This window comes from Pongo pygmaeus, chromosome 22 (assembly GCF_028885625.2).
Source record: "Pongo pygmaeus isolate AG05252 chromosome 22, NHGRI_mPonPyg2-v2.0_pri, whole genome shotgun sequence".
NCBI classification, from domain to species: Eukaryota; Metazoa; Chordata; class Mammalia; order Primates; family Hominidae; genus Pongo; species Pongo pygmaeus.
Window position 1 is genome coordinate 46358132 of NC_072395.2, and position 20907 is coordinate 46379038.

Genomic DNA, 20907 nt, shown 5'->3' on the forward strand with positions numbered 1-20907 from the left:
GGAAGGCTATGTCTCTGGAAGAAGAAATATACGTCCCCACCTCACTCTAATTAAACCTGCTTTTCCAGCACGATAAATATTCAAGATAACTTTTGGTTTGCATTTCAAGAACAAAGTCTTGCACCACTATCCTCAGTTTAAAAAAAAAGTTTAATGTTTGCTCTACGTTTGAAATGCATGCAGGTTTAAAATACGAGAAGACAAGAAACAAAATGATGAAAAAGTGTGACCGGCCTGAGAGTTCAGAGCCTCTGAAGTGTCAAGGGATCCACAGTGCAGGTAGGATGAAGAGTCTGAAAGGGGAGATGGGATCCTCCGAAAAGAGAAAATCGGGTCTTACAGCGCGACGATGCGGATGCCACTTCCCTCCCACCCCGTCCCGTCCGAGGCCTCCGCCCCCTGCCCCTCCGCACCCCCCGACCCAGGCACGCGCAGCGGGGAGCAGCCCAGCCCAGCCCGTCACACTGCTTTGGTTTTGAAAGGTCATGTATTTACCTTAGAATTTCAGCACCTTCCAACTTACTGTTTTAAGTACCTTTAACCAGCCTATTGGCTAAAAACCGAAACGGTCCTACCCGCGACTACCACTGCTCCAGTGACAATGCTCTGCTGCTACTTATTTAACGGAGCTCAAGGTTTATAATTCTCGAAAGAATGTTGTTCCCCTTCCCTTTCCCCTCCCGCCTCTGTACTTGACTCTCGTAAGAATGAAATCAGAAAAGTGCAGAAAACACGGGTTCCTAGCAATGGTTCAGGGCAAACGAGAGGGGCGAAGAAGGGCTGGAGCCGCCCCGGGGCCCTCGCTCTGGCCTCGGGAGGGCGTCGCGGCCGCAGCAGGGCGTCCCGAAAACCGTCGCCTCCGTGCCCGCCGCGCGAGAAGGTGAAAGGCACGAGATGGAGCCCCTCCAGCCCTCCCCAGGAACGCAACCTGACGGCGTGACAGCGCGGCAGGGCAGCCTCCCCGGGCTGCTTGCGGGTCGCGGCAGCGCCACGGTCACGGTCGGCCCGAAGGGGCGCGGGCAGGAGCAAGAAGGGGCGGCGGGGGCTCCGCGGGCCCGAGTCTGCAGGCCGGTGCCGAGCGCAGGGAAAACCCGGCTGGGCGGCGCCACAGCCCCCAGCCCCCAGAAGGCCGGGCCGGACAGGGCCCGACGAGGGCGCCTCCTTACGCGCGGGCGGCGGGCGCGAGCCCTCTAGGGTTGCCTGGCGCCGGAGACCCACAGACAGGACTCACCCAGCTTCCTCAAATGCCCACGCCGACTTCAGGCGCGCACGCAGGAAGGAGACTGCTGCGCCACAGCCCTGCCGGCGTCCACCGGCTCCACCTCAGCCCCGGGAGCCGGGAGCTGGAGGCCTGCGCGAGGATAGAGCGCCGGTGAGGCGGGGCGAGGCGCCGTGTGCACCGCAGCGACCAATCGGAGCGCAGCAAGTGGCCGGCCGGGGGCGGGGCGGGACGTGAGGGGGCGGGGAGAGGGCGTTGGCTGGGCGCAGCGGGACGCCGGGCGCTCCTCGCGACCAATCGGCGTGCAGCAAGTGGCCCGCCGAGGGCAGGGAGAGCTCCGAGGGGCGGGGTGGGCTGCTCTGCGGGCCTCCCGGAGCCGGGGTCCAGACCCAGCTATCTACGGTTCGGGACAGAGCGGGACGGGCCTCTCCTGTCCCCTGCCGGTGGGCGGCCGCCGCCGGGCACCCGCTGCTGCGTTTCTGCACGCGGACTTGAAGTGCAGTACCGTGAGATTACGTGCGGACGGAGCTCGAGACCCGGGGGACCAGGGTCTCCCTTCGCCTGTGGCCGATCAGTCTTGTCTGTCTGCGAGCTGCCCAGAGTAGGGAAGGTGCTCCGGAAGGGTTCTCGGGAACGGAGGGTCCTTAGAGATGCCTTTTTCTAATCCCCTCAATTCAGAAATGGAGCCCCAGAAAGTTGAAGTTAGTAAACCAGGGCTACCCAGCGAGTGCTGGTTACCCGAGGTGATCCTCACAATACAATAGTCTTCTGATTTCGCTCGGCTCTCTCCCGTCTATTCACGCAGATTTTTGTCTTTTTTTTTTTCGTCTTTCTTATAGTCAGATATCTTTCAGCCTCTTGGATTTTCAACATAACTTTAACAGCCTTTGGAAGCCCCGTCTAAATTTCCTACAGAAATGCCTATAACCATTTAGTTGTTTGGGGAAAAGTCGAGCTTTGTTTTTTGGGTGGTTTGTTTGTTTGTTTGTTTGTTTGTTTTGAGACAGGGTCTTGCTCTGTTATCCAGGCTGGAGTGCAGTGGTGTGATCTTGGCTCACTGCAGCCTCTTACCTCCCACGCTCAATCGATCCTCCCACCTCAGCCTTCCCAGTAGCTGGGATTACAGGTGCGCACCACCATGCTTGGCTAATTTGTGTATTTTTAGTAGAGACGGGATTTCACCTGGCTGATCTTGAACTCCTGACCTCAGGTGATCCACCCGCCTCTGCCTCCCAAAATGCTGGGACTACAAGCGTGGGCCACTGTGCCCAGCCAAGTAGAGTTATTATCAGTGGAAATCTAAAAAGCATTTTACTTGAGGCATAATGAAGTAAAAGGTTTTGTATCATGGAATTATCACCAAAAATGCCATCCTGGATAATGTTCTCCTATAGCTCTTATACATGGGCTAGGATCTAGGTGTTCAATAAATATGTGCTGAATAAGTTACTTTTGAAATATGTCACAATGCTGGCACTCCACCAGAAGAGAGGATACAGAAGGGAACACTCTCTTTAAGAACCTTTTGAAAGGGGCAGGGGTTGCATGTACCATTTTTGTTTTCATTCTGCTAGTAAAATAGTCACTTGACTACACCAAATTGCAAAGAAGGCTGGAAAATGGGGTTTCAGTACTAAGGAAGGAAAACTAGATATTAGGGGACAATTAGAAGTTTCCAAATCTTATCACTTTTTTTGGGGGGGGTGGGGGAGGCATCCCAAAGGGCAGACTGGTTTATTAGGCAGCAGCCAGGAAAACCAGCGGTTGGATTTGTCCCCACGCTCCAGCTCATCCTTCTTCTTGATGGCATAGGAGCTGGAGGAGCCCTTGGTGGCATTGATGAGCTCATCTGCCAGGCACTCAGCAATGGTCTTGATGTTCCAGAAGGCAGCCTCACGAGTGCCTGTGCACAGCAGCCAGAAGACCTGATTCACACAGTGCAGTGGGGACACGTCCACAGCCTGTCGTCTCACAGTCCCTGCTCGCCCAATGCATGTGGAGTCCTCCCAGGGACCACTGTTGATGATGGCGTTCACCAGGACCTGGAGAGGGTCCTCGCCTGTGAGCAAGTGGATGAAATTGAAGGCATGCTTGATGATGCACATGATCATGAGCTTGTTGCTGTTGTTGCAGCCATGCATCATCATGGAGTTAGTGAGGGGCTCCACAATGGGGCACTGAGCTTTGCGGAAGCATTTGGCTGCATACCACCCAGCACTGTGAGGCAGGTACTTGGCATACTTCTCCTTCACTGCAATGTAATCTTGCAGGGAAATGCCATTGATCTGCATATCATCAGCGCTCCACTTCCCAGAGAGCTTGATGTCAAGGGGTCGCTGCCACTGCTGGTGCTGCTGTCTCCCACTTGGTCATCCTGAGGGCACAGCCTGAGTGTCTCTGTCGATCAGCATGGACCACGTGCTGCCCTGGCACAGACAGGCCATCGCTTTTTAAAGTACTAATATTTTAAGGTTTCCCAGGATTTTTTTAAGCTTTGTCACAGAATAATATCTGTAGAAAAATGATTACCTCCATAAATGAAGGAAGACATTACTGTTCACCTACCATTGGGATGCACATGCTTTAAGTTGCTTTTTTAGTAGTGGAGACTTATGTTAATGCAGCTTGTCTGAAGTCCTTTTCTACTGCTATAACAGAATAACACAGAACAGGCAATTTATAAACAATAGTGTTTTATTTGGTCCACAGTTCTAGAAGTCGGGAACTCCAAGAGCATGGTGCTGGCATCTTGTAAGGACTTTCATGCTGTGTCATCCCATGGTAGAAAACAAGACAGACGGGCCAATGAGCATACAAGACAGAAAAAGAAAATCAGGCTGACGCTATCCTTTTACCAAGAGCCCAATCCCAAGATAACTAACCCACTCCCACAATAACAGCATTAATCCATTCATGAGGGTGGAGCCCTCATGACCCAATCACATCTTCAAGGTTCTACCTCTCAACACGATTACAATAGTAATTAAGTTTCAAACACATGAACTTTTTGGGGACACATTCAAACCATAACACAATTTGCTTCTCTCAGTCTATAAACCTCTATTCCACAAAGAGTCAAACATGTATTTAGTTATGCTTTCAAAAATGTGGGCATTTGGCCGAGCACAGTGCCTCACACCTGTAATCCCAGCACTTTGGGAACCAGAGGCGGTTGGATCACCTGAGGTCAGGAGTTCCAGATCAGCCTGGTCAACATGATAAAATCCCATCTCAACTAAAAAGAAAAAACAATTAGCTGGGCGTGGTGATACATGCCTGTAATCCCAACTACTCAGGAGGCTGGCAGGAGAATCACTTGAATCCAAGAGGCAGAGGTTGCAGTGAGCCAAGATCACGCCACTGCACTCCAGCCTGGGCGACAGAACAAGACTCCGTCTCAAAAAAAGAAAGGCATTTGAAAGATATTGGGATTAAGTTGCTGATGTCAACATTTCACTGTCAATTCCAAATGTACTGATTTAAGTATTTAGTAGAATTGTAAATCAGCCTTTAAAAAAAAAACCACACATGGCCGGGTGCGGTGGCTCAAGCCTGTAATCCCAGCACTTTGGGAGGCCGAGGCGGGCGGACCATGAGGTCAGTCATTCGAGACCAGCCTGGCCAACATGGTGAAACCCCGTCTCTACTAAAAATACAAAAATTAGCCAGGCATGGTGGCGCTCACCTGTAATCCCAGCTACTCAAGAGGCTGAGGCAGGAGAATCGCTTGAACCTGGGAGTCAGAGGTTGCAGTGAGCCAGGATTGCACCACTGCACTCCAGCCTGGGTGACAGAGTGAGACTCCGTCTCAAAAAAACAAACAAACAAACAAACAAACACATTTTCTGATTCAGTTGGTATTCTACCATGTAGCTACTGAAGCATATGTTTTGTTAAATTCCTGTTACCTAAGCACTTCAGAGAGGCGCTCCTAGATTCTGGAGACATTGTGACTTCAGGACCATTTTCAGGTTTGGGCCAGGACAGGTTCTGAAAGATCTACTTCACCTAAAACTAGACAGAAAATGCAGTCCAGTTGGTACAAGTCTATTAAGAGAAAGGAACAATCCAGGCTGTCCTTCATGCTACGCCCCATGGGTTCTAGTTTATTCTCTCAGGGCTGCTTCATGAACTTACTCTGATAGAGTGGTATTCACTTCCATCTTTTGAGTGTACAAGCCAAATGTGTACCACAGGAACTATCTGAAAGGCTAAAACATGCTGCATAAACAGGTACTTCCCAAAATATTCTCTCTCTTTCTCCATATGCTTATGTGGTTGTATAACAAAAAGATTTCATCTGAGTAAGTCTTAGGCAGCTATTAGAACTGTTGTAGTTTGATAAAGGTGTCTTGAGACTAAGGTTATACTTCCTGTGGGTCTGAAATGGACTCTCTCCTGAAAGGATGGCTATTCAGTGTCAGTCATTTAGGAGAAAGGACTGATCTTTAGATGGGAAACAAAAAACCAAGACCTGGAAGATAATTTGACTCCAGCAGAAAAGGAAATACTTCTTTCCACATCTAGACTCTGAAGACAGTGGATACATTTGTCAGTTGGTCTCTTTCAGTTATAAGTAACAGAAAAGAACATCTCAAACTGGCTTAAATAATGAGGAGGATTCTGTGGCTCACGGAACTGGAGGATCAGAGTTATCGTGGGTGTTATGGTCTGAATGATTATGTCTCCTCAAAACTCTTATGCTGGGGTACTATATTAGTCCATTTTCACACTGCTATAAAAACATTACCTGAGCTGGGCACGGTGGCTCACCCCTGTAATCCCAACACTTTGGGAGGACGAGGAGGGCGGATCACGTCAGGAGTTCGAGACCAGCCTGGCCAACATGGTGAAATTCTGTGTCTACTAAAAATACAAAAATGAGCCAGGTGTGGTGGCGGGTGGTTGTAGTCCCAGCTACTCGGGAAGCTGAGGCAGGAGAATCGCTTGAACCCGGGGTACAGAGGTTGCAGTGAGCCAAGATTGTGCCACTGCACTCCAGCCTGTAAGATTTGTTTTTCATTTTTTTTGAGAGAGGGTCTTACTCTTGCCCAGGCTGGAGTGCAGTGGTGTGATCATGGCTCACTGCAGCCTTGACCTCCTGGGCTCAAGCGATCCTCCCACCTCAGGCTCCCAAGTAGCTGGGACTACAAGAAAGTGCTACCACACCTGGATTTTTTTTTTTTTTTTTTTGGTAGAGACAGTTTCACCATGTTTCCCTGGCTGGTCTCAAACTCCTGGGCTCAAGCAATCCTCCTGCCTTGGTCTCTCAAAATGTTGGGATTACAGGCATGAATCACACCGTGCCTGGCCAATCAAAAACATTTTTTAAAAAAATGCATTTAGGGCTGGGCGCGGTGGCTCATGCCTGTAATCCCAGCACTTTGGGAGGCTGAGGTGGGTGGATCACCTGAGGTCAGGAGTTTGAGACGAGCATGACCAACATGGAGAAACCCTGTCTCTACTAAAAATACAAAATTAGCTGGGTGGCACATGCCTGTAATCCCAGCTACTTGGGAGGCTTGGGGCAGGAGAATCTCTTGAACCCAGGAGGCAAAGGTTGCGGTGAGCCGAGATTGCGCCATTGCACTCCAGCCTGGGCAACAAGAGCAAAGCTCCATCACACACACACACAAAAATTAGGTGCCTAGCCCAAAATATTATTACCATTATAACAAAGGGACATTGAATAATCATTATACTAACTTTATTAACATAGACAACATTTACAAACATAAAGTGCACTGTGCTGAAATTAAAAATTTACTGACATTTTCTGGTAACCTTACCTTCTCATTGACCAATATGGAAAATGGTTTTGTTCATCTATGTTACTGTAGTGCAGTTAAGCCTCTTACATCTAATTCCCACTATTTTTTTTTTTTTTTTTTTTTTTTTTGAGATGGAGTCTTGCTCTGTCACCCAGGCTGGAGTGTAGTGGCGCGATCTCGGCTCACTGCAAGCTCCACCTCCCGGGTTCATGCCATTCTGCTGCCTAAGCCTCCCCAGCAGCTGTGACTACAGGCGCACACCGCCATGCCCAGCTAATTTTTTTTGTATTTTTAGTAGAGACGGGGTTTCACCGTGTTAGCCAGGATGGTCTTGATCTCCAGACCTCGTGATCTGTCTGCCTCGGCCTCCCAAAGTGTTAGGATTACAGGCGTGAGCCACCGCGCCCGGCCTCTAATTCCCACTTTTAACAAGAGTCACAAAATTACTGCCTTCTAAAATGTTTTTGGAACTATAGCTCTTATTAAGCAACATTCCATACTGTTCACAATTTTATTTACAGTGATACTATCATTGTAGAAGCCAAATGACAACTCATTAAATAAATTATAATCACATATTATGCCAATTAATGCTGCAGCATCTAAGCTAAAGGCCAAAAATTTCTTTTTGAAGGTGTAGTTTTGTTGTTTTAACTATCACACATTTTACAAAATAACACTTTCTTGCAAAATGCAGGTAGTGAGTCCCTCACTTCTGAACCACTTCTGTAACACAGCACTCTGGATTAAAGAAGGAAACACTGCACTCCAGCCTGGGCAACAAGAGCAAAACTCCATTTCAAAAAAAAAAAAAAAAAAAAAGTGGACACTGGACTGGGCACAGTGGCTCGCACCTGTAATCACAGCACTTTGGGAGGCTAAGGCAGGTGGATCACCTGAGGTCAGGAGTTGGAGACCAGCCTGGCCAAAATGGTGAAATCCCATCTCTACTAAAAAAAATAAAAATTAGGCCGGGCCGGGTGGCTCACGCCTGTAATCCCAGCACTTTGGGAGGCCGAGGCGGGTGGATCACGAGGTCAGGAGATTGAGACCATCCTGGCTAACATGGTGAAACCCCGTCTCTACGAAAAAACACAAAAAATTAGCCGGGCGTGGTGGCATGCACCTGTAGTCCCAGCTACTCGGGAGGCTGAGGCAGGAGAACGGCGTGAACGCAGGAGGCGGAGCTTGCAGTGAGCCGAGATTGCACCACTGCACTCCAGCCTGGGTGAAGAGCCAGACTCCGTCTCCAAATAAATAAATAAATAAACAAATGAAAATTAGCTGGGCGTGGTGATGGGCACCTCCAATCCCAGCTACTTGGGAGGCTGAGGTAGGACAATCACTTGAACCCAGGAGGCAGAGGTTGCAGTGAGCCATGATCGCACCATTGCACTCCAGCCTGGGCAATGAGAGTGAAACTGCATCTCAAAAAAAAAAAAAAAAGTGGACACTGGAGTTTATTTCTAGAATTGCTAAATCAACTAGCTTCACTGATTTCTGCAGCCAATAAACCATCGAGTTAGACAGGAAAAAGTAGAATCTGGATGTTTGGTGTGTTTTTCATTCAGTACCCACAGAGAAGGCCCTCATAAAACAAAAAGTACAGTAATTCCAGTGGGCTAATTTCCTGATCTTAATATTTCCACCTATATGGAGGATGTCCCAAAAGTCTTGGAACGGTTTTGAGCCTTAATAAGTTCAGGAGTATAAATCCAGCAAGCTCGTTTAAAAAGAAGTCATCTGGAGGTTTAATTGGTTAAATTTCATAACACTTCAGTTTTGTGACTTTTGATAACGTATTTTTCGGTTTCCCTGTTGTTGTTTAAGTACCTATGTTTGAAAATGGCAACAGTCACTGCTTTTAAATTAGTTATTACAGCTCAAAACTGCACTAAAACTTTTGGAATTCATGTATGATTCCTAAGTCAGAAACCCGATCCTAGCTCATTTCACTGGATGACCAACATTTTAACACTGGAATGAACTAAATTATTTTCTTTAGAAGTTTCAGTTATTTTTGGCCGGGTGCGGTGGCTCACGCCTGTAATCCCAGCACTTTGGGAGGCCAAGGGGGGGCGGATCATGAGGTCAAGAGATCGAAACCATCCTGGCCAACATGGTGAAACCCCATCTCTATTAAAAATATAAAAATTAGGCCGGGAGTGGTGGCTCAAGCCTGTAATCCCAGCACTTTGGGAGGCCGAGGCAGGTGGATCATGAGGTCAGGGGTTTGAGACCATCCTGGCCAACATGGTGAAACCCCATCTCTACAAAAAATACAAAAATAGGCCGGGCGCGGTGGCTCACACCTGTAATCCCAGCACTTTGGGAGGCCGAGGTGGGCGGATCACGAGGTCAGGAGATCAAGACCATCCTGGCTAACACAGTGAAACCCCGTCTCTACTAAAAATACAAAAAATTAGCCGGGTGTGGTGGCCGGAGCCTGTGGTCCCAGCTACTCAGGAAGCTGAGGCAGGAGAATGGCGTGAACCTGGGAGGCGGAGCTTGCAGTGAGCCGAGATCGCACCACTGCACTCCAGCCTGGGTGACAGAGTGAGACTCTGTCTCAAAAAAAAAAAGAAAAAAAAAAAATACAAAAATAGCCGAGTGTGGTGGTGTGTGCCTGTAATCCCAGCTATTCGGGAGTCTGAGGCAGGAGAATCACTTGAACCTGGGAAGCAGAGGTTGCAGTGAGCCTAGATTGTGTCATTGCACTCCAGCCTGGGCGACAGAGCAAGACACCGTCTCAAAAAAAAAAGGAGTTTCAGTTATTTTCTTTTCTTGCTATATCCTCAGGACAAACCTGATAGGTTTCTCACTCACAAATCATTGGCTATGTGATTAGTTTTGTGATAAGTACAATGGCACAGTTCTTAAATTCTTGTATTATAGCAATAAATCTCATTTTCCATGTTGTCAGTGGAACTAAGAATGATTTATGATAGTAAACATCAGAATGATCGCATTTTAATAAATTTCCACAGATTCATCCAGTTTAAAAAACCTTTCTTGATTTCAGGTGTTTTCTCTCCTTCTCCTTGATCAAGGTTATTTGGGTTTCTATCTGTGACTTCTTTTGTTTTTATAAGGGTCTCGTATATTTTCTGGGCTCTGACAATTTCTTTCTGAGCATCAAAATGGACTTTTTGCCTGGTCAGGATGGGAACAATTAAATTAAAATCATTAATTCGCTTGTTTAATTTTCTGATGTTTTCTTGAAACTGCTCACAAACATGGTTCCACTGTTTCTGTTCAGTTGGTGTCATTGGATTCCCAAGTTTTTTCCTAGACACTAAAATTGCCTCTCTGAGTTGCTCAATAGTATCGCTTATTTCCTTTTGCATAAGGATCCATTCTGGTTGGTATCCATTATCGATCAGTATTCGGTTCAGGTTGTGAGTCATGGGATCAATGTAAGAACAGTCAGAAAACTTTTTCAGAGGTTTTCCTTTCCCACTGAGATTGTCAAAGTCTCCTTTTGCCATGGATTCTTGAATGAGGTCCTCCACTAAACGTTCTATAGCTTGAGTTATCTTTTGCTGTTTGCTCTGTCTTATATTTTTAACAATTACACTATCAGGAAAATACTGGCTTTGTAGTTTCTGCTTTTGATATTCCATCACTTGTTCAGTAGCACGGTCTGCCCTAAATTGCCTATATTGCTTCTCTCGTTGAGTTGGAGTCCCAAAACCAATACCTTCAAAACTTAAATAATGCCGGTGTTGGGGTGTTTTATATTTGAATTTTTCTACATCTTCTTCTTCACCTTTACTCTGACTGGCATTTGTTTGTTCTATCACATGGGAGAGCACCTTTCTATAAGCTTTTTCAATCCTTATAAATGTTGCAGAATCAGCAGTATTACAGCCACTGTCAGGATGATACTGCTTGGCAAGCTTATGAAAAGATTCCCTGACTTCATCTGCAGAGCATCCTTCCTCCACGTTCAGCAGCCTATAATATTCTCTGATCTTCTTTTTGGATTTATGGGTTGACATCATTCTATTTCTAATGATACCAAAATATGGAAGCATTTTCACTCGATTAGGAATCACTGTAGCCTTTATCAGGTGAGATCTTAAGATCTGAGCCATCATCACGCACATTGTATTCATTATTGTACCCAGAGTTCTTCCTAGCAATGACCTATAAAACGACAACAAATATAGGTTGAACAAAGTTGTATTATCCGTTAATTTCTTATTTTCAGCAATAAGGTAAAAGATACAGCATGAATTTACAAGTACAACAAGGGGCAGTTCTTTTGAATGCTGCTGTCAACATTTTTTTTCCTATTTTTTTTTTTTTTTTTTTTTGAGACAGAGTCTAGCTCTGTGGCCCAGGCTGGAGTGCAGTGGTGCCTCCGCCTCCAGAGCCACGCCCAGCTAATTTTTTTGTATTTTTAGTAGAGAAGGGGTTTCACCATATTGGCCAGGCTGGTCTGGATATCCTGACATGGTTATCAGCCTGCCTCCACCTCCCAAAGTGCTGGGATTACAGGCATGAGCCACCACGCTCAGCCTTTTTTTTTTTTTGAGTCAGGGTCTTGCTCTGTTGCCCATACTGGAGTGCAGTGGCACAATCATGGCTCACTGCAGCATCAACCTCCTAGGCTGAAGTGATTCTCCCACCTCTGCCTCTCATGTTGCTGGGACTACAGGCATGCACCACCATACCTGGCTAATTTCTGTATTTTTGTAGGGATGGGGTTTCGTCATGTTGCCCACCCTGGTCTCCAACTCCTGAGCTCAAACATCTGCCAGTTTCTGCCTCCCAAAGTGCTGGGATTATAGGGTTGAGCCACTGTGCCCAGCCACATTCTTTTTTCTTTTCTTTTCTTTTTTTTTTTTTTTTTTTGAGACAGAGTCTCACCCAGGCTGGAGTGCAATGGCATGATCTTGGCTCACTGTAACCTCTGCCTCCTGGGTTCAAGCAATTCTCCTGCCTCAGCCTCCCAAGTAGCTGGGATTACAGGTACATGACACCACCCCCGGCAAATTTTTGTATTTTTAGTAGAGACGGGGTTTCACCATGATGGCCAGGCTGGCCTCGAATTCCTAACCTAAGGTGATCTGCCTGCCTCAGGCTCCCAAAACGCTAGCAGCACAGGCGTTGAGCCACCGCACTCGGCCTGGCTGCATTTTTTTTTTTTTGAGACGTACTCTCACTCTGTTGCCCAGGCTAGAGTGCAGTGGTGTGATCTCGGCTCACTGCAACCTCCACCTCCCCGGTTCAAGCGATTCTTCTGCCTCAGCCTCCTGAGTAGCTGGGATTAAAGGCGCATGCCACCATGCCCGGATAATTTTTGTATTTTTAGTAGAGACGGGGTTTCACCATGTTGGTTAGGCTGGTCTCGAACTCCTGACCTCGTGATCCTCCCACCTCGGCCTCCCAAAGTGCTGGGATTACAGGGGTGAGCCACCGCTTCAGGCACCAGCTGCATTCTTTTTTTTTTTTTTTTTCCCAGATGGAGTCTCGCTCTGTCGCCCAGGCTGGAGTGCAGTGGCACGATCTCGGCTCACTGCAAGCTCCGCCTCCCAGGTTCACGCCATTCTCCTGCCTCAGCCTCCCGAGTAGGTGAGACCACAGGCGCCCACCACCATGCCCGGCTAATTTTTTGTATTTTTAGTAGAGACGGCGTTTCACCGTGTTAGCCAGGATGGTCTCGATCTCTTGACCCCGTGATCCGCCCGCCTCGACCTCCCAAAGTGCTGGGATTACAGGCGTGAGCCACTGCGCCGGGCCCCACCAGCTGCATTCTTATAGCTATGTTTCACTGATGTGGGCAGAAAAATGGAAGCTGATGAAGTTTAGTGTTAACATATTGTGGGACCAGGCACGGTGGCACACGCCTGTAATCCCAATACTTTAGGCGGCTGAGGTGGATGGATCACCGAGGTGAGGAGTTCGAGATCAGCCTGGCTAACATGGCAAAACCCTGTATCTACTAAAAATACAAAAATTAACTGGGCGCTTGCAGTTCCAGCTACTCGGGAGGCTGAGGCAAGAGAATTGCTTGAATCCGGGAGGTGGAGGTTGCAGTGAGCCGAGATCGTGCCACTGCACTCCAGCCTGGGCGACAGAGCGAGACTCTGTCTCAAAAAAATATAGATAGATAGATAGAATGTGGATTCTACCCCTCACTAACTAACCGTATATTTTACAAGTGGAAAGTTCTTAGAGATCATCTAATCCAATCTTCTCATTTCATGAGAAAACGTAGGTCCGGAAGGTTAAGCAATTTAACCAAGTCCCATAACAAGGTGTAAGCAAAACGGTTAGGGGTGAGCACAGTAAAAAAGGAGGCTCGCTTAACTGTCTATACCTCCAGCCGATTATAAACTGCACGAGAGTCTGCATCATCTCAAGGAGTCTTCTCATAAGACGACTTATGGACAAGGTACGTACCTGGTCTGATACTGGATTGAATAGAATCAAGTGTCCAAAAGACTTTAAGCTCCACAGCTCGCTAGGGAGGAGCTATCTGCCAGAGGCCAGAAAAACCACGATGAACTGTGAGGCCTCCCAACACGTTTGCTGCTATTGCAATAACATGGTCTCGAAGAGGAGGAAGACTTGTACACTGACAATGGCCAAAAAATAATGGAAGTGGCTTAATTGGAATTGGGATATATAAACGCTAAAACGGAGCTCCTGAGACCCCCTATTTTCTAGGCAATCGGGGCCAACGGTCTGGGAGCCGGCAGCGAAGGTGGTTATCATGGCAAGGGAGGTAGGTCCTGCCCCGCCCCCTCCTCACCTGCGCAGACCTGGGGTAGGGGTTCCGCGGCTCCCGCCCCCCTGCCGCGCCTCTGCGCATGCGTGCGCGGTGCGCCCTTCACTCCGGGTGTTAGTGCCGCGGCCTCTAGCTGGTGCCTCCGCCGGGCTAGACCATCTGCCACTTTACATTGAGGGGCTCAGGGGGTACGGAAGGCAGAATCGTACCTGATTGGGACAGGTGACCTTACCAGGGAAACGGACAATCTTTCGTCAAACGAACTTTACCCCGGAGGACCCAGGCAGGGCACCTCGGGAGCCTTCGTCCCGGCCGGGGACCACCAGCTCCGCCTCCGTCCCCGCCCCGAGCGGAGGTGGTCCGGCCGATTGGGATTGTGGAAGATGTAGTTCGCTAGAAGGGGCGATGTGCGCCTGCGCCTCTCGGGAGGGACTTAGGTGCGTTGAAAATGATGCAAAGACAGTTGGCGGCGTGGGGAGTTGTGGCTCGGAGGGCGAGGGTAACTTTTTGGGGGCAGGGGAAGGTAAGGCTGTTTCCCCGGAACGGGACCTGAACAGGTTTCTTCGGGGTCACAGAAGGAGCCACCTGCGCAGATACATGAGGCTTAAAACCTACCCTTTTATTAATTCAAGTACTGTTGAGGGGCTGGCGACAGGCCAGAGGACAAAATCAAAATAGGGATCTTCTGGCTTGGAGTTCAACCACTGACGTGGGGACTGAGCATTTCCCCTCTCTGTACAGGAAGCAAGTTTTTTAAAAAGGAAAAAGAAAAAGGATAAAAAGAAAAAGGCAGAGGCTTGGGAGTTTTCAGATCTGGGTTGAAAATCCTGTTTCTTCTGCTTGCACCTTAGGCAAGATACCTGCAAAATGAGAGTTGCAATAAATAGTAAACTATAGTAAATAGTATGCCATTGTGCTAAGTGCTTTAGGTATATTCTCATTTGCTTTTTTTTTTTTTTTTTTCTCAGGCAGAGTCTCGCTCTGTCGCCTAGGCTGGAGTGTGGTGGCGCGATCTCGGCTCACTGCGACCTCCACCTCCCGGGTTTAAGCGATTCTCCTGCCTCAGCCTCCCGAGTAGCTGGAATTCCAGGCGTGCACCACCATGTCCGGCTAATTTTTTTGTATTTTTAGCGGAGACCAGGTTTCACCATGTTGGCCAGGCTGGTCTCGAACTCCTGAGCTAAGGTGATCTGCCTGCCTCGGCCTTTCAAAGTGCTGGGATTACAGGCATTCATTTAATCTTTACAACAGCCCTCTGAAATAAATGCTGTTTTTTCCCTATTTTACATATAATGAAATAATAATTGTATCAAGTTCATTGACTTTTTTAGGGGGAGAATTACACAATGTATGTAAACCACTTGGCACTGTGCCTCGCACATTAAGCAATATTTTTTGTTATGACTGTGTCTCTTAAAAGGAGCCAGAAATAGGTATTGGCCTTCTCAGCTTCTACATCATAAACATTATAATCATTTATTGCCATCTATGTAGGAGCACAGAAAAAGATACAGTATAAACTCTGATTCCGAGGGATTTAGTTATAAGCAAACAATCAACAAAATAACTCGTGTGAAAGAAAATAGGATTTCTGGCCGGGCGCGGTGGCTCAAGCCAGTAATCCCAGCACTTTGGGAGGCCGAGGCGGGCGGATCACGAGGTCAGGAGATCGAGACCATCCTGGCTAACACAGTGAAACCCTGTCTCTACTAAAAGTACAAAAAATTAGCCGGGTGTGGTGGCGGGCGCCTGTAGTCTCAGCTACTCGGGAGGCTGAGGCAGGAGAATGGCGTGAACCCGGGAGGCGGAGCTTGCAGTGAGCGTAGATCGCGCCACTGCACTCCAGCCTGGGCGACAGAGCAAGACTCCATATCAAAAAAAAAAAAAAAAAGAAAGAAAGAAAATAGGATTTCTATTAAAGTTAACTCTTCTAGGCAGCATCTTAAACAGTATAAAAGAAAAACAGGCCAGGTGCAGTGGCTCATGCTTGTAATACCAGTGTGGACAACATAGTGAGACTCCATCTGTACAAAACTTTCAGGAAAATTAGCCAGGTGTGATGGTGCCCACCTGTAATCCCAGCTACACAGGAGGCTGAGGTGGGAGGATCACTTGAGCCCAGGAGTTGGAGGCTGCAGTGAGCTATGATTGTACCAATGCTCTCCAAACTAAGCAACAGAGTAAGACCTGGCCACTAAAAAATTTTTAAAAAGAAAAATAAGGCCAGGCACAGTGGCTCATGCCTGTAATCTCAGCACTTTGGGAGGCTGAGGCAGGCAGATCACCTGAGGTCGGGAGTTTGAGACCAGCCTGACCAACATGGAGAAACCCCGACTCTAAAAATACAAAAAATTAGCTGGGCGTGGTGGCGCATGCCTGTAATCCCAGCTACTCGGGAGGCTGAGGCAGGAGAATTGCTTGAACCCTAGAGGTGGAGGTTGCAGTGAGCCGAGATTGCTCCATTGCTCTCCAGCCAAGGTGACAGTGCGAGACACTGTCTCAAAAAAAAAAAAAGAAAAAAAAAAAGAGCCACCAAGCAAAACTTCCTAAAAGTTGTCAGTAGCCATCACCCTCTTCTGCATCCAGGCCCGGTAACGTGCCTTATATCTCTCTCAATCTCATCCTTCTCCCAGCCTTGCTTCTAAATGCACTCCAAAGCCAGGCACAGTAGCTCATGCCTGTAATCCCAGCACTCTGGGAGGCTGAGGTGGGAGGATCACTTGAGCCCAGGGATTTGAACCAACCTGGGAAACATAGGGAGACCCCATCTCTATTTATTTTTTTTTTTAAAAAGTAAAATTAAAATACACTTCAAGTGTCAACACTTCACGTAGAAAGCAGAAATGTGGAAGTTAGCCTTCCCTCTCCAGCTGCTCAAAGACCTTTTGAAATCTTCAACTGAGTGCCCAGCGAAGGCTGGGGAAGGGGCGGGGAGTGTCCATCCTCCTTCCCAATACCAATGGTTTATCAGTGTATTCAGCCCATAAAGCATGTCCCTTCTCTAGGTACAGGGGAAAATTTCATCAGTAAAAAAAATAAGAATTTTTCCCTTCAATCCAATAAAATTATAAAAATACATAAAACAAGATAGAAATGACAGAATGTTCTCAATAAATTGTCCATATAAAAGGCCATACTCTGGCCAGGCACAGTGGCTCACACCTGTAATCCCAGCACTTTGGGAGGCCGAGGCAGGCAGATCACGAGGTCAGGAGATCGAGACCATCCTGGCTAACACAGTGAAACCCTGTCTCTACTAAAAGTACAAAAAATTAGCCGGTCATAGTAGTGGGCACCTGTAGTCCCAGCTACTCTGGAGGCTGAGGCAGGAGAATGGCATGAACCCAGGAACGGAGCTTGCAGTGAGCCGAGATCGCGCCACTGCAATCCAGCCTGGGCAACAGTGCAAGACTCCGTCTCAAAAAAGAAAAAAAAAAAAAGGCCATACTCATCCTCAGAGGTTGCAACCAAACGATACATTAATTAATTAATTTTAAAAATGTTTTAAAGGTTATATTCAGCCTAAGAATGATTCACACAAACTTTATTTTATTTATTTATTTTTTTTGAGATGGAGTCTTGCTCTGTTGCCCAGGCTGGAATGCAGTGGCGTGATCTCAGCTCATTGCAACCTCCACCTCCCAGGTTCAAGCGATTCTCCTGCCCCAGCCTCCCGAGTAGCTGGGATTATAGGCATGCACCACCACACCCAGCTAACTTTGTATTTTTAGTAGAGACAGAGTTCTGCCTTGTCGGTCAGGCTGGTCTCGAACCCCTTACCTCAAATGATCCACCTACCTCGGGCTCCCAAAGTGCTGGGATTACAGGTGTGAGCCACTGCACCTAGCCCACACAAACTTTGGAATCTTGATTACCTCTGAAAATCTTCGGGTAGACAGGGGAGTGTCCCAAGATTTTCATTTGATCCACTATTCATAATAGTGAGGAAGAATAAAGTCAAATTACAGAGAGAGAAATAAATTATGAAAGATTCCATGCTATAGACCAGTGCTGTGGCACATACCTGTGGTTTCAGCTACTCAGGATCGCTTGAGCCTAGGAGTTTGAGGCTTCAGTGAGCTATAATCGTGCCACTGTTATTCCCGCCTGGGTGATAGGTGAGACCCTGTCTCTTAAAAAAAAAAAAAAAGAAAAAAAAGAAAGAAAGAAAGAAAAAAGAAAGAAATAGTGCAGTCATAAAAGAGAATGAGATCACGTCTTTTGGGGGAACATGGATGGAGCTGGAGGCCGTTATTCTCAGCAAACTAAATCAGAAACAAAAAACCAAACACTGCATGTTCTCACTTATAAATGGGAGCTAAATGATGAGAACTTAGGAACACAAGGAAACAACAGACACTGGGGTCTACTTGAGGTGGGAGGGTAGGAGGAGGGAGAGGAGGAAAACAGAGAACTATTGGGTACTGGGCTAAATACCTGCGTGATGAAATAATCTGTACACCAACCCCCCCATGACATAAGTGTACCTATGTACACCTTACAGGTGTAAGTCACCGCGCCTGGCCAGTAATTACAATAAGGAGACGCTATGTACAGTTGTCTCCCTCCAGATGACCTGGTCACTTCTCCACTCTTTGGGCTAAATTGTGCCGCCATGTTGAAGCCCTTACCCCCAGTACTTTAGAATGTGACTGCATTTGGAGATAAGTTAAAGAAAGAGAAGAAAGAAAGAAAGAAAGAGAAAGGAAAGAAAGAGAAGAAAGAAAGAAAAAGAGAGAAAAAGAAAGAGAGAGAAAGAAGAGAAGAGAAAAGGAAGGAAGGCAGGCGGGAGGGAGGGGAAGGGAAGGAAAGAAAGGAAGAAAGGAAAGGAAGAAAAGAAGGAAGGAAGAAAGGAAATAAAGGAAAGGAAAGAGGGAGGGAGGGAAGGAAGGGGGGTGGGGAAACATTTCATGCTCTGTAGCGTGTAAAAAGAATGACATGGTTCTTGGCCGGACAGGATGGCTCACACCTGTAATCCCAGCGCTTTGGGAGGCTGAGGTGGGTGGATCATGAGGTCAGGAGTTTGAGACCAGCCTGGCCAAGATGGTAAAACCCGGTCTCTACTAAAAAGAAAAAAAAGTAGCCGGGCGTGGTGGCAGGAGCCTGTAATCCCAGTTACTCGGGGGGCTGAGGCAGGAGAATCTCTTGAACCTGGGAGGCGGAGGTTGCAGTGAGCCAAGATCGCGCCACTGCACTCCAGCCTGGGTGACAGAGTGAGACTCCGTCTCACCACAAAAAAAAAAAAAAAAAAAAAAAAAAATGACATGGTTCTGTAGATGCAGCCACAGAAAAGTGGCCACTATGTTTTGTGAATAAATAGGTATTGCTAAATTATGTTCAAGAAGGGATGGACCAGTTTGCATCACCAACATATTTGGAAATGTCTGTTACTCCACAGTCTTGAGAACTCACATTAGTAGTCTCTTTTTAATCTTCGCCAGTCTGATAGGTGTGTGTCAACACACACACTTAAGATTCCTTTATTGTAATTACTGGCTGGGTGCGGTGGCTCACACCTGTAATCCCAGCACTTTGGGAGGCCGAGGCGGGCAGATCACCTGAGGTCAGGAGTTTGAGACCAGCCTGGCCAACGTGGCAAAACCCCAACTCTACTAAAAATACAAAAATTAGCCGGGTGTGGTGGTGGGCACCTGTAATCCCAGCTACTCAGGAGGCTGAAGCAGGAGGATCATTTGAACCCGGAGGCAGAGGTTGCAGTGAGCTGAGATCTCTCCACTGCTCTCCAGCCTGGGTAACGAGAGCAAGACTCCGTCCCAAGAAAAAAAAAAAATAAGATTTCTTTATTGTAATTACTGAGGTAATGGAATTACTGCTCTCCATGCTTCTAGTCCACAAAGCTGGTGGGATAAACACTAGTTATTTTGATGATGCATTTGCACAAGGAGGTGGGTAATCAAGATGGTGTTCACACAGCTGTCTCCCTCCAGATGACCTGGTCACTTCTCCATGCTTTGGGCTGAATTGTGCCCCCATGTTGAAGCCCTAACCCCCAGTACTTTAGAATGTGACTGCATTTGGAGATAAGTTATTTAAATAGGTGATTAAGTTAAAATGAGGCTGTTAAGGTGGGTGATAATCCAATCTGACTGGCATCCTTATAAAAGGAGGAAATTTGGCCCCAAAGAGACACCAGGGTTGTGCACACACAGAGCAACGTCCCTGTGAGGACACAGAAAGAAGGCAGCCATCTGCCGGCCAAGGAGAGGCCTCAGGAGAAACCCACTCTGCAGACACCTTGATCTTGGACTTCCAGTCTCCAGGACTGTGGGAGAATAACGGTCTCCTGTAGTTGGAGCCCCAGTCTGTGGTGCTTTGTCACATCAGCCCCACCAGACCAACACAGCAGGTGTCTTTGATCCTTATACGTCCCTTCAGTAGGTCCCAGGGATTTGTGTTACCCAAAATGTTTCCTCCCAGATGGAAAACTCTGAAAGCAGGTGAAAGCTTTCCCCCTCATTTTCCTCTTGCTGAACACACCCCTGCCCTGCAGGACCAGTTCTGGGCTGCTGCCTCCTGCTTTCCTCTTTCGAAGTCATTCTGCCAACTTGGAGATTTGGATTTGGGTGAGCTGTGCTGGGGGTGGGATGTGGGGCAGAGTCTCCTCATCCGAAGAAAGACAGGAGTTTCTGATCCTGGGATTTCGGGTTTGCTGAAGGGTGCTTGTGCAGGTGGCACTGACTCTTCTCTCTTCTTGCTGTAGTTGACCTCTAAGAGAAAAGCACCAGAAGCTCGTTCTCCGCTCTTTGAGACACCCTTCTTCAAGCTTCGCGGCGTCTCTCTCTTTCTCTCTCCTGGATCCCCCTACTGCACAGCCTACTCATACCCAGTGTCCTTGGCTGGCTCCGCCCTTCTCACGCGATTGGTGCTCTCAGATTCCACGCCTCTACATAATGTTCATTATCTACTCTCCCTTGCCAATGCCAACGCCAATGCCTAAACCTCCTCCTCGAAGCTAATGACTGACCCCGGAGTGATGTCACAGTGTTGAATACAAGAATCCCTCAAGGTGTACAAAGAAGTCCCACCTCCCCTCTGAGCATCATCCCTCCCTCAATTTGCAAAAGAAAGGCACACCTCTCATTTACCCCAGACTGTTAACACCTTCCAGGCAGCAAAGGTGCAATTGAAAAGGTTGATTTACTGTGGGTGCTGAAGAA

General features: G+C 47.6%; 3 protein-coding genes and 1 pseudogene across 14 annotated transcripts in view; 1 reads left to right on the forward strand and 3 right to left on the reverse strand.

The window, feature by feature from the left end:
- TMEM50B (transmembrane protein 50B) overlaps positions 1-1411 on the reverse strand; it is a 56674-nt gene extending 55263 nt beyond the window's left edge. For 5 of the 7 annotated variants that reach the window (XM_063659824.1, XM_054468719.2, XM_063659823.1 and 2 more), the window contains exon 1: positions 1232-1386. The gene's annotated coding sequence lies outside the window, so the exon portion shown is untranslated. Of the gene's footprint in view, positions 1-1231 lie in introns of all 7 variants that reach the window. The other 2 variants (XM_054468722.2, XM_063659825.1) reach the window with 2 other exon arrangements.
- Positions 1260-3592, reverse strand: LOC129022254 (small ribosomal subunit protein uS7-like; annotated as a pseudogene).
- A 5125-nt stretch (positions 3593-8717) lies between these two features.
- DNAJC28 (DnaJ heat shock protein family (Hsp40) member C28) lies at positions 8718-14086 on the reverse strand. Of its 6 annotated transcripts, none has more exons than XM_054468727.2 (3): positions 13962-14079; positions 13402-13576; positions 8718-11139 (listed from the first exon to the last, which is right to left on the reverse strand). In XM_054468727.2, exon 3 carries the CDS (start codon positions 11106-11108, stop codon positions 9945-9947), a length of 1164 nt encoding a protein of 387 aa, XP_054324702.1. In that variant the 5' UTR covers positions 11109-11139; positions 13402-13576; positions 13962-14079; the 3' UTR covers positions 8718-9944. The 6 variants fall into 6 exon arrangements, with proteins under 6 accessions (XP_054324702.1, XP_054324705.1, XP_054324706.1 ...); XM_054468730.2 differs by having other exon boundaries at positions 13939-14060; XM_054468731.2 differs by lacking the exon at positions 13962-14079 and adding an exon at positions 13754-13932.
- On the forward strand, positions 13385-20756 carry LOC129022255 (uncharacterized). Its single transcript, XM_054468268.1, has 5 exons — positions 13385-13393; positions 13669-13726; positions 13965-14286; positions 20241-20313; positions 20451-20756. Exons 1-5 carry the CDS (start codon positions 13385-13387, stop codon positions 20685-20687), a joined length of 699 nt encoding a protein of 232 aa, XP_054324243.1. The 3' UTR covers positions 20688-20756.
- Positions 20757-20907: the final 151 nt, after the last annotated feature.

Coding starts and splice junctions, on each gene's coding strand:
- LOC129022255 (XM_054468268.1), top strand. Junction 13,727..13,964: donor TGGTTATCATGGCAAGGGAG/GTAGGTCCTGCC, acceptor TGACCTTACCAG/GGAAACGGACAATCTTTCGT. Junction 20,314..20,450: donor ACTTGGAGATTTGGATTTGG/GTGAGCTGTGCT, acceptor TTCTTGCTGTAG/TTGACCTCTAAGAGAAAAGC.
- DNAJC28 (XM_054468726.2), bottom strand. CDS start 11,108: ATGAATACAATGTGCGTGATGATGGCTCAGATCTTAAGATCTCACCTG.